The sequence below is a fragment of the Atractosteus spatula genome, chromosome 6, assembly GCF_055471065.1.
Source record: "Atractosteus spatula isolate fAtrSpa1 chromosome 6, fAtrSpa1.hap1, whole genome shotgun sequence".
NCBI classification, from domain to species: domain Eukaryota; kingdom Metazoa; phylum Chordata; class Actinopteri; order Semionotiformes; family Lepisosteidae; genus Atractosteus; species Atractosteus spatula.
In genome coordinates this window covers 41,039,355-41,052,167 of record NC_142711.1, presented here as the reverse complement: position 1 = coordinate 41,052,167, position 12,813 = coordinate 41,039,355, and the positions used below count along the sequence as shown (strand labels likewise).

Below are 12,813 nucleotides of genomic sequence, written 5' to 3'. Positions count from 1 at the left end.
TGTGGGGAGGAATCATCAGCAAAATGTGCTCTGAGCTGGATCCTGCGGTAAAAGCGGTTGAAGTCAACTTGGGTCTGGGGGATGTCCAGCTTCCTGGGAACTGGTACAAAACGGAGGCCTTTGCTGAGGAGGGATCGCTCATCCTATGAAAGGGAAAGGTCAAAGCCATCACATCAGCTGCCAGCTGCCAAGAACTTGGCATGTCTTATCCTGATGCATGTGCTCCCCTATTAATGTATTTCTGATGCCCCTTCAGTGGTCACAAAATGTACCTCAGCTGAAAACCAAGGCAATCAACTAAAGACAACACATTTTTAAGAGATACACCACATGTTTTTTGTTTGGAGATAAATAATATGATATAACATGTGGATTACACAATACTAAGTTGAGTCCATGACATGTTTGTTTGAAAATGTTGATTTTACCATTTTTAGGATCAGTAGAAATAGCATTTGAATGCTAAATATGAAATTTGGAAAGTACTGTATCATCTTGCCACAACAAAGGTTTATGCTACTTACTGGGGCTGGGCAATTCTTGATAAAATGTGCCATATACCAAGGGGATGTTAACTGTATCTTTTATGTTACATATTACTGTTTATAGTTTTATCTAAAAATAAAATGTCAATATATTAAACATATTATTTATTATATTTAATTATTAGAGAAAGATTATTTTATTTGTTAAATGTACAGCTTGTACACCAAATGTACAGCATCCACCTGGATGATGCGACAGCAGCCATAGTGCACCAGAACGCTCACCACACATCAGCTCTCAGTGGGGAGGAGAACAGAGTGATGAAGCAAACTGATAAATGGGGATTATTAGGAGACCTTGGTAAGGGTCAATGGGAAATTTGGCCAGGATGTCAGGGTCACACCCCTACAGTACTCTTTTTGAGAAACGCCCTGGGATTTTTAATGACCACAGAGTCAGGACCTCAGTTTTACGTCTCATCCGAAGGATGGCGTCATTATACTGGGGCATTAGGACCCACGTGGACCACAAGGTGAGCACCCCCTCCTGGCCCCACTAACACCTCTTCCAGCAACAACCTTAGTTTTTCCCAGGAGGTCTCCCATCCAGTTACTGACCAGGCTCACACCTGCTGAGCTTCAATGGGGCTTCCAGCTGTGAGCTGCAGTGATATGGCTGCTAGCTGAGTATAGCAAGTATTGAATAAATTTAGCCCTTACATTAAGACATATTTGGAATTTTTACTCAGATTAAAGCCTGTTTATTTCAATTGTATTTGGATCTTTACTTGTGATTCGCTGTCTGTCAACTGTGTTCATTTTAGGCCACTTTAAGACTCAAAGTGTACATGGTGTTTATTGACAGTAAAGAACCTAACATTTAAGATGAGCTAGGGTTGTAGTAAGAATAACCATTACGTTTTAATGTGAATTAATTGTACGGTTGCATTTTAAATAACTACATTAAGCAAATTGGACTATTATATTTGGTATTGATTTAAACTTTTTGGTGAGTTTAAATTAGGATCCATTTGTTGTATACCCCCTTTATAATACAAAAGGTATTTGTTCTCTAAAGTTAAATTTCAATTAAAGCCCAAGTCTCCTTCACTCCTCTTCACTTCCTAATCTCTTCTTAATCATAGCCATGACATTAAAAATAATTTAGGTTTATACAAATTTCTAGTCCTAACACCTAGGTCCGGCTTCTATTACTATATAAATGTAACCCTATATGTCCTGTAGTAAATATCTGGTAAGCTGCTCATTTCAGGTGGATGCTGCACATTGGTGGTGGTGGAGGGGAGTCCCCATTACCTGTAAAGCACTTTGAGTGGAGTGTCCAGAAAAGTGCTATATAAGTGTAGGCAATTATTATTATTATTATTTCAGATTATTTAGATTTTGATCTTTCCTTGAGGTTCGCTGTGCGTCAGTTCTTTTTAGAATACTTCTACTTCTACTTCAAAGTATACATGGGGTTCATTGCCAGTAAAGAAGAACCTAATGTTTAATGCTGTGGTTAGGATTAAGATAATCATTAAGTTGTATGTGAAATAATGGAATAGTCGCATTTTAAATAGGTAAAATCAGAGAATTGGACAGTTACTGTACATTAAGTGTTGGTTTCAACCCTTTGCTGAGTCTCATTTAAGTTACATTTATTAAATATAATAAAATGAATGTCATAATAAAGGCAGTTATTATCTAAATTTCAATGAAAGGCAAACTTCCTCTTCAATTCCTAATCTCTTTGAAAATCACTTAAAGTATTTTTAAGGCAATTTATAACCTTTATAATCTTTGCTTGTGACCATATTAAAACTTTAACCTGAGATTTTCTCCTTTGTTTAACTTAAATGTGACATACGGGAACAGACCATACTTTCCAACACTAAGCATTGTTTTTAACTCTGCATCGACTTCTTTTTCCCAGAAAAAGAAATTATTATCTGAGTTTGGAATCTGTCTTATTATTCAGCCCATTCTTTATTTCCACAAAGCTTGTTAAAAAATCCAATGTATTGAAACGTAAAAGAAAAAGTAAAAGAGATATTTTTCCTGTCTGTGTGAGTATTCACATAATAAACCCACTGTTGGACAGACATGTTTTATGTATCTTGGATTTACTTGTATTCTTTGACTATTGTTTAATTCTCAAGCCAGACTTAATATAGTCTCTTTTACTAAGAAACCAATGTACTGTTCCAACAAGCACCAGCTCTTGTTTTTGATGTGTCAAAAACATGCTTTTTTTGAAAAGGAATTATTGCATAATGTGTGCAGCACAGAATTGCATGCATACAGTATGTACAAATTGTTTTGTGCCGTGAAAGTCTTTTAAAAGCTTTTCCAGTTCAGAGTATTGTCATGAAAGTAGGGACTGTTTGTAGTACACTGCACTCTGAGGCAGCAATCATCCAACAATCCCCCCCATGCATAGAGTGCCCTCATTGTTAAAATGAAAGCAGATTTCTCCATGGCAACTGGAACCCTATAAGGTTGTTGTTGCTAATCCTTTTCAGCTTACACAATACTTATTTTTGATAAGAGGTTTTACTAATGCAGTGGAATTCACATCAAATGGTTCCCTTCTGCACTGAAAAGGAGCAAAATTGTTCAATTCTCTACTAGGAAGGTAAGATATTCTGAAAAAAATATTCTTGGAAATCAAAGTTTGGTTTCTTTGGCAGTTTTCTTTTTGTAAACCAATGTTTTATAAGGACTTATTTTGGGGGAAGACAATCTGAATGTATCATATTTAGTAAAACAATATCTGCATCTGCTGATTATATAAAATATATTCAATATCTTGATTCTGTGATGTCAGTGCTAACATTTAAATTCACCTCCCGATGATGAATCAAATGTTAACAATTTATTTTTAGCAGTAAATGTTTAATTTTTCATAATAAAGGAAAACTCTAATTATATGTTATCAACATTAAACATAAATACCACTGTTATGTATTATATATACAGTATACTGTATATTTAAAACAAATGTCGGTATCAGAACCTTTTATGCCTTTCCAGAACAATGTTCTACACATTTTGGCTTGTTGCTATCTATTACGCAATAACTGCAATGATGCTGAAAATTTAAGGCTATAACAGAAATCATTATCTCAGAGTCTTTTTGTTTTATTTGTTAATGAAAATAAGCTTCTGACTTCAAAACTCCTTTTAATTTGAAATTCTGATAACGTTAATTAAAATTTTCAAGAATTGTGTGAAATTGATTGCTAATAATTAATTGCTTTGCGTTTTCTGTTTAAAGATACAATATGGCATACCAATTATTTTCTTTGAGCTCAATGGGTTTTTTTAATCCTTTTGATGTAGACTACAGTGCCTAGTTTATAGCAATCTCTCTAGTCCCAAGCTATTTCAGGTAATAAGTGCCCTGAAGACCTCCTGTTGTGTGGTAACAGCTTGTCAATGTAAATCAGCTTAGACTACAAAATTAATAACGCCTCTAGAACTACATACCTTTGCTGCTATTAAAAGTTTTTCTGTGATTTCCCTTATGGACAGGAGTGTAACTAAGGAAGCACATCACATACATCAAGGCCTCAGGTTCAAGCCAACATGCACCTTTGGTGTGAGAGTTTGCATCTGCTGGTTCATTTCTGTGTTTTGGGCAAAGTTTTGGAGGCAGCTGGACTCAAAGAGAACAATATGGTGTCTGAAGAGGATGACAGCCCCGAATACATGAGAGAGGTGTTACGCATTCTGTCCCTGGAAGACCAGACTCAGCTCAATAGAAACCAAACCCAAGCCTTAATTACAGCACTTTTTGATACTGTGAAGTGTCAAGAAAGGATTGCAGGAACACAACAACAATGTAATCAGGTTGGGTGTATTTTTTACTTTATATTTTACATAATAATAATCTTTACTTTATAAAGTGTCTTTCATGAGTTAAGCTATGTTAATAAAAAACAGAAGCAAACAAAAGAGCAGAGGAAGTAACAAATTGTAAGCCAACAGAAGGCTGTCTTGTAGAAGAACAATTTATAGCCTTATTTTAGTTTTCAGAATGTTGTGTCATTTAACCAAAATCAAAATAGCAAATTGAAAGGTTGGAGTCCTGTCTCTACATTGACTTTAGGGTGGCTTTTCCCCTATGCTACAGGGTAGAGTGAAATCCTGTTCTATATAAACAACACTGTCAGATAACACAGAACTTCTCTTTGGTCTGTCTTTTCAAATGTCTGTGAAAATACCTCTGTCGTTGTACGTTGTTTCTCCTCAAAACACCACCCTGCTCTGTATTTATTAGTATACAGGTATACAGTATTTATACTGTATATATTTATCAGCAGGGCCTGCATTATCCATACCAACAACTGTACTCAATTATTGGACTTTCAGATGACTACTCTTCTTATTTGGCTACTCATTTTAGTGTCTACTATTTCCACATGAGCCAAAATAGCTGCCTTCAAAAGAGTTGTCTCAGGGGTACCTCAGCTGCACAGTCCACTCAGGGATGTAGATTCCCTCATATCAGTACAATATTATTGTAAGCCAATTTAAACAAATAGGTTTTGAGGCAAGATTTAACATTAACTATTGAGTTGGATCACCTTTTTGGAAGAACATTTCACAGTCTAGGTGCATTTGACACAAAAGGCTCTATCACTCATGGACCATGTTGTGATTTTGGGTACAAGTAAGAAAATCTCTCTAACACTGGATCAAGGATTCCATCAGCTGATTGATTCAACAGTTGAATTTATGGATGTAATGGTAAAAATATTGGAGATGTGAGGAATGGAGCAAGCTATTAAAAGTCATATGTAGGGTAAATAGAACCAGACTCAAAAGAATCAAAACTACACTTCCTTCCAAATAAATATGTACTGGATATTTGGATATACAGTATAGCAACATTGGCCTTTTGGCTTCATCCTTTGAGGTACCACTTGTCAAGGGTGGGGGTCCTGGCTCCCGTGAAGTGCGTAGTTTAGGACCTTATGCAGACGGTATAATCCGGAAGTAACTGGAAAAGGATGACAGGGAAAACACGATAAGGATCAGGACAGGATGACAGATAGGGGGGCGTGATGACATTAATCTGGTGCTCGGGGGGCATGGTGCAGGAGAACAAGTCCAAACAGTCCAAAAAGGGAAACTGGAGCACAGTCCAGGGTACAGGTGCCGGGATAACCATCCAAGACAGACAAGGTTAAAGTCTGGAACGGAACCAGGAACAGGAACAGGGAGTTAAAAACAAGATAACGAGGCCAAGCACTCCGAGCCTGGGACTCAGACAGGTCAGGATGCCTGGAATAAGACCAGCCCTCGGGCTACCAGTTAGCCCGGGGAATAGGCAAGCCTTATGGCGTCCATCTTCCAATGCTGAGGCAAGAATAACGGGAACGCCAGGCTTAAATAATAACAGGCAAAACCGGGGGCAGGTGCACGTAATAAACTAAAATAAGAAAGGGTCGGAGCGCCCTTAAGAGGAGGGATGACAATCGTGACACTATCCATACAAAAGAATTACAAAGGAGTATTATACTAATTTGAGGTATCTCCTGAGATTTGGCTGGATGGCAGTCTGAAGAGATTTGAAAGAGAAATGGATCCAGAATAGTGACTTCATGGGGGACTATAATGAAAATCAATATTGAAGCCTCATGCATTCTCTTATTTTGCATACCCACAATTGTAGATGGTACTTGTTGTTTTCTCTGCATTAGGAGTATGCAGTACACTATGTAGTACAGAAATAAAATGGCATAATAGACTTGAGGATTACAGATTTACCTTTTAATATATGAATACATTAAATCCAATATAATGCCACAGTCAGTAATTTGGTAAGTACTGGATGTTGAATTGGGGTAACCTAGGTGACTAAGGAAACAGCAGCCTGACTGTAGGGAAGAAACTGACATACTGTAACTTTCCTATAACGACCTAATTTGGTCAGGAATGAACCATACAGCTGCTACAAGGGTGAAAATTGGATGGAGGGAAGGATTCGCAAAGCTGTGCTATGAAGGCAAGATATTTATACAACGGAGAGTGGAAGATGGCGAGATTAGAAGTCGACCTTCTTTTGAATGCATTTCAAGGTGGGAAAGGGGAATTGTCTATGGACACATAGTACCTTATTTTCAGAACACTTAGATGCTTGAATACACATTGGAAGTAATTGGATTTTAAGTGTATATAATATGTTACCCCTGTTTTTGTAGTTCTTAGCCTTGCTCTGGTTCCCACAGTAGGCATTCTGAATAAGATCTTTGGAAGCAAAATGTATTTACACCCACTTAAAAAGCCTTCTCAATAACTAGCTCTTAAAATTCCAATGAACAAACTGCACATATTCAGAAATGCACAAAGCTAGTACTTTGGCATGCAAGGTAAAAAGTCACACACGTGATCAAATGCCAGGCTTCATGCCAAACAAGGAGCAGCCTACAGTCAGCAAGAAAAATCACTTCTGAAAATAAAGGATCATTTTATTACTGGAGGACAGAAGAGTATTTTAAACTGATAAGAAAAATACAGTATATCTGAGACTAAAAAGCGTAGAAAGAAAAAAGTATTTGCTTATTAAATATGTTCTGTAAAGTTGCACATTTTTGTTTCAATTCTTACTGTTACAGGTTACATGGACAGTGAAGAAAACATTTTCCACACCATTCTTCTTAAAGTGACAATCATAGTCATGGGGATTTTGGACACATAAACAAGAGTAATTTGGTGATAAATGCAGAGAGAGATGAAATGCACAAAAAGGTGTCATAGTCCTACAGCTTTTTTTTTCTGTTTTCATGACATGGCCTCACTTTCATTAGCTCTGGAATAAATGTATGAATTTAGAGGACAGACCTGCATGTCCTAAAATTTCAAAAAGTTTTGAAAGAAGCCAACACTTTTATTTGTTCATTTTGTCACGCCAAACTAATTTATCTGCTGCAGTGAGAGCAAATAATTGGAGTTCATGTGTATGGCTGAACATGAGACACCTCAACACTGAGACACCTCAGTAAGCTTTTGCAGGGAGCTGGGAATGTAGTGGATCACGGTGCTGATAACACCAGGCTCTAGGGTGTAAATACTATTTACTGCCACTGTTCATTGGTTGCCCCCATATTTTGGTCCCCAACCATGGCATCTTCCACTGTAGTCCAATGTGCCTTTTGGCTGAAGTGGAATTGAGATTCACATACATACTGTATAGGACAACATAAAATTAATTGAAGAATAATTAGTTTGACACCAGCTGGAAAATGAAGAATGCTATTAGATTAACCTCTGTCTGGCTTCCAGCCTTTCCTTATTAAAACAGCAGTTCTCATTTACATTTTGTCTACTTTTCTGTTTTGTTTAAATCACTTGGGCTTTATTTTTTGTTGTTGTTCTGTGAAAACTTGTTGTTAATCTTAGTCTTTTGGTTATCAAAATTATTTTGTGCATGCTCAATGATACTTTTGGAGATCACCTGGCTACAGGAATTTTAGCTCTTAGGTTTCAGAAGAGGACGTTATTAATTAGATGCCATGGGTATAGCACATTATATGTTTATTTCTGTGTTAAATAGATACCATAGGTAGATAATGTTCCAGATTCATTTTTTGTGTTCATATGTTGTTTTTCTTTTTTTATTTTATGTGCATTACCAGAGTTGCCATTTCCAGCTCACACAAGCTCAGAGTTAGCGTCTCTGCATGGGTATTTTCTGGATTTAAATCCCCATGCTGTTTGTGGCAATTCTTGTTTCTAATCTATCACTTCATAAAGTGCACTTCTAATAAAAAAGATCAATTTAAACCAAAAAAAGCATTGATCCACTAAAAATATTGTTACCTTAGGTTCAACGTTGTATTATTAATGAAAAAGAAATTGAAAGGGTAATATTTCTGTAGACTCAGAACATACATAGTACATAGTTTTGTCATGCTTACTTCTATATATTGATTTGTTAATTATAATTAATTAAAATGTTAATTTTCTGTTGGTTTGAATGTGAGGTCCAGGTTCTGCTGTCATTACGTTGTCTAATTTCAGTGCCTTACAGCAGATGTGCTGTTGTCTGTGCTGAATGATGAGGCCAAGGACTATCTCACCGAAGAAGATTTTCAACTGATTTCAACAGTTCTTCTGTATTATGTCATTAACATGAGAGATCTGTGCACATCCAACATCTCCACCAGTTCTCAAGACTATCACTACTACCTCTTTGCGGTCTTGAATATAAACCACCAAGATGACAATCAGTTCCTTTCCCAAAATGAAACTGAGACCATCTTGCAGCTTATAAGTCAGCACTTCCAGCTCTCAACATGGAGTCATGTGAGTTTTAATTTTTAAATAAATTGCTATTTATAGAAACTGTAGATTTTTTTGTAGTTTGGAAATGTTTTTATTTATAGGAATAGCTGACAGTCTTATATTACATTACAAACTTGGAAATGTAATGAAAAATAAGAAAATAACAGAATTTCTGCATATACAGTAGCTGTCAAAATATTAACAGACACATAAGTGACGCAATATGCATGCATAATTTGCCTTTAAACGTTAAAATAAAAATGAGACACATTTAAAAACTTTTTTTTATCACTCACAGCTAACACAGAGCTAACATATTACACTACAGAACTCTATCCTTGCATTTAGAGTAACTTTGTGTCTACAAGATCTCAAGTTTTGCTGAAAGTGTTGAAGTAATGATTATTTATTGGAATTAAATAAATTAACATGAAGGGAATACACTTTATTTTTTGACCCTGGAAATTTCTCCTTTGATGTGGTCAAGTGCATAGACGCTTCAACATTAATGGAGGAGCTAAACATTGTGGATACTCAAGGAGCAGATTTCAAAATGGTCCCAAAACTCTGTGCAGCAATTATAACTTACACTCTCAGAGGACAATGCTTCCAGAAGCGGAATCTCCCCTCTCCCGCATTCTTCACCGGCTACATATTCCACTCTCTGAACCGCACCAGTGACATCAGCACCACAGGTAAGCTTCCCTCATTTGTGGGGGATGTTGTTGTTGCTGACTGAATCCTGTATGCAACATGTGCAATTGATGTATTCTAATTATAAATAAGTAATAATGTATTGTAATTGTATCATCCCGATATATCCCAGAAATCTTTACACATGTGATGTGTTCGCTTTAATCCGCTACTGAAATGCAATACACATCTCAGTGATTGTTGGCAGCCATTATGTGCCAGCAGTCCCTCTGCACTGCAGATCAGGTGCATAACTAAGAAATTACTTCACCAGTTACTTTAAGGAGGAAATGCAGCTAGGCTGGGCATCACAGTGGTGTAGTGGTGAGTATTGCTGCTTTGCAGTGCTGGGGCCTGGGTTCAATTCCTGGGGTGCTATCTGCATACATTTGTATACAGTACATTCTGCCACTGTTTGCATGGGTTTTCTCTGGGTGGTCTGGTTTTCTTCTACAGTCCAAAAACATACTGGTGGATTCATTGGTTGGAAAAAAATTGCCCTGGTTTGCACATGTGCATGCCTGTGTCTGTGTGTGCGGTGCGATGGACTGGTGTCCCATTTAGGGTGTATCCTGCTTTGCACCTTGTATGCCAGGATAGGCTCTGGCTCCCCTACAACGCCGTATTAGGGTACCATTCCCTAATCTTACAAAGAGTGCCATGGGATCTTGAAGGTAATGTAAAGGTAATGTACTGTAGTAAAATTGAAGAGGGAGAAAGAAAACCATTGTCAACACAATACATAATTTAGTGTGGCAAAAGCATTAGATGCATAGACTGATGATAAGTACAGTTTATTAATGCTAATCAATACCACAAACTTGAAAATAATTTTTTTTTTAGCATCTTTGCTAAAACTATTGATTGTAATATTTATCATCTTTTCCATTGCTGTAATAAGTGATAGTGTTTAAAAACTGAAAAACAGCAAACTTGTATCATGATAGATAAGTATACAGTTTATGATCATCATGACCTAAAGTGATTTGAATATTTTTGTTCTTATCAAAAGTAAGATTTAATTCAAAATCTAAACAATGGAGCTCAGTTGACAGATGAATGCAGGCCTCATATTTTCTGAAACATTATGTTGGTAGTCTTGGTAGCATTTTGTTTGTGCTGTCTCACTCGTTGTTTACCCTCACAAGCTGGAGACTCGGGCAGAGTCAGAAGTTAAAGACCACAAACTGGTACTTTTAATGTAATTATTAACAGTTTATCTGATTTACTACAAGAGAAGAGTCTCACAGGTTTGCTCAACAAGTGCTCAGGACTGCCTACTCAGAACATTGCAGAGGCTTCTACTATACTATACAAAAAAACCTAAACCTTCTCTCTATTTTATCTCCAACTAAACTAAAGTCTGTTTTTATCATACTTCTCAGTCAAAACTTTTCTTTCATAGCAAAAGTGTGGCAATTTTATAGGTCCAGCACATATGTAGTTCATTACTATAATCTTATCAACTCCATGTGTTTTGGATTGTGGCACTGTTAACAAGTTCCCCCTTTCCTCTCTCCTGCTGTGTGGTCTGCCACCTGCCACAATTGTCCTCATTTAAAGAAAAACCCATTAGTGAAGGACAGCCCTCTCAATGGGAGATGGACTTATGTCAGTCAAAACATTTCTATAACAAGCAGAAAAGAAGTGAGCATATTCTCCAGCTAATGTCAAACAGACGGCATGTGATCATATGGAAAAATATGTTAAATTACACCACAATAATAAAACAGTAAGCTCCCAAATTCTTAAACACTAAGTAAAAATGCAATCTAAGACACGTGAACAAACACAGAATTGAACTGAGTAGTTAAGAGAAACAACAGCCAAGGTCACTGCTGCAGCCCTCATTGCCAGTACAAAACAAAAAAAACCTCCTAAATATTAGAACTATTTTACCAAACAAGGACTGTCATGTCTCCTTTTTGAAATCATTCTTAACATGAAATAAGAGAGAAAAAATGTCTTTATTCTCTAAATAATTGCTTCTGAATTGTTAGTTACATCCATCAATTTCTAATTCACTTATGCAGTATAGAGTTGCGGGAGAGCCACAGCCTCCCAGGATGCACCCTGGATGGGACACTAGCCCATCACATCACAGGGCACACACAAACAAACATACAGTACACCCACAGCCAATGTTACAGAAAAACCAATTAACCTACCAGCATGTCTCTGGACTGCAGGAGGAAACCGGAGCATCCAGAGAAAACCCACTTGAACCCAGGGAGTACATGCAAACTCCATGCAGATAGCACGCCAGGAACTGAATTGCTAAATTAACAGCTACTGCATGTTGCCCCAATTTAGTTACAGTTAGGTACATTTCTCAGAGGCTTGCACAAGGAGTTACAAATAGGAAAACTGCCTAAAACTGAATTTTAACAGTGTTAGTTTTATTTTGCTATGTGATGTGAGTTCGTTGTCATATAGTATGCTGTGGTTTTGTCAGTTTAAAGACTGATTTGTGATGGGGAACTCTAGAACCTTTGGTTTTGTTTAAGAATGTATTACTGTATATACATGTATAACAGCCACTCACCTACAGTATGTGAGATGCATAGCCTGTCAGTACTTTTTTGATCACCACTCTAGATCTGGAAGTTCTGTTGCATGAGTTGGGTGTTGGAGGAATCCATAACCCTGGTGAAATGAGCAGAAGAGCTGCTGCTTCCAGGCTTCCCAGGAGCTTTGAAAATATGCATGTTGAAACACACCAACAAGCAAGTTGTGCTGAAGATATTCAAGAGCAAAATAAGGACTGGGCACAGGTGATGAAAACAAAAAATAGCTTTCTGTAGGGTAGGCTGATGCTGTTGTATTGTTTTCTTTAAATGTGGTTTGCTGTTTGATATAGTACATACCACGCCCCGACTAGCTCTGTTGGTAGAGCATGAGACTCATCTCATCTCAGGATAGTGGGTTCGTGTCCCATGTTGGGCACAAGGTTCTCTAATAACCCATACTGGGCAGCAGCACTATGGGGCGGTGTTGGTGGAGGAGGATCATGTTTCTGTGACAACGGAACTAGACAACACTAGCACCAACTGCGTGGAAGAAAGGCCTACTTCCGTATCTTGTCATGAAAACTCTATTGATAGTGACGGTGGAACTGTCCATAGGGTTGTGCCATTAATCGACACCGACTTGACGGCATTCAACTCATGCCATAGTATATACCACCAAAAGAGCTAGAAGGGAAGAACGGACTCCTTTCTGATGTTCTGATCTGAATGAAAACCTGATTTGTTAAAGCACAGAACTGTATTTCTAACAGCAAAATCCTAATGTCAGCAAGTATGTGTCACATAAGCATCTTACACCTTATAAATAAACT

The 12,813-nt window shown here is 37.3% G+C and overlaps 1 protein-coding gene across 1 annotated transcript in view; it reads left to right on the top strand.

Annotated features, from left to right (window-relative positions):
- Nucleotides 1–3,013: 3,013 nt before the first annotated feature.
- LOC148832886 (zinc transporter ZIP12-like) overlaps nt 3,014–12,813 on the top strand; it is a 29,937-nt gene continuing 20,137 nt past the window's right edge. Inside the window, exons 1-5 of the mRNA XM_088919263.1 lie at nt 3,014–3,123; nt 4,023–4,340; nt 8,517–8,801; nt 9,268–9,475; nt 12,072–12,247. Of these exons, the coding sequence (XP_088775389.1) occupies nt 4,077–4,340; nt 8,517–8,801; nt 9,268–9,475; nt 12,072–12,247 (933 nt within the window). The 5' untranslated portion in view covers nt 3,014–3,123; nt 4,023–4,076. The remainder of the gene's footprint in view (nt 3,124–4,022; nt 4,341–8,516; nt 8,802–9,267; nt 9,476–12,071; nt 12,248–12,813) is intronic.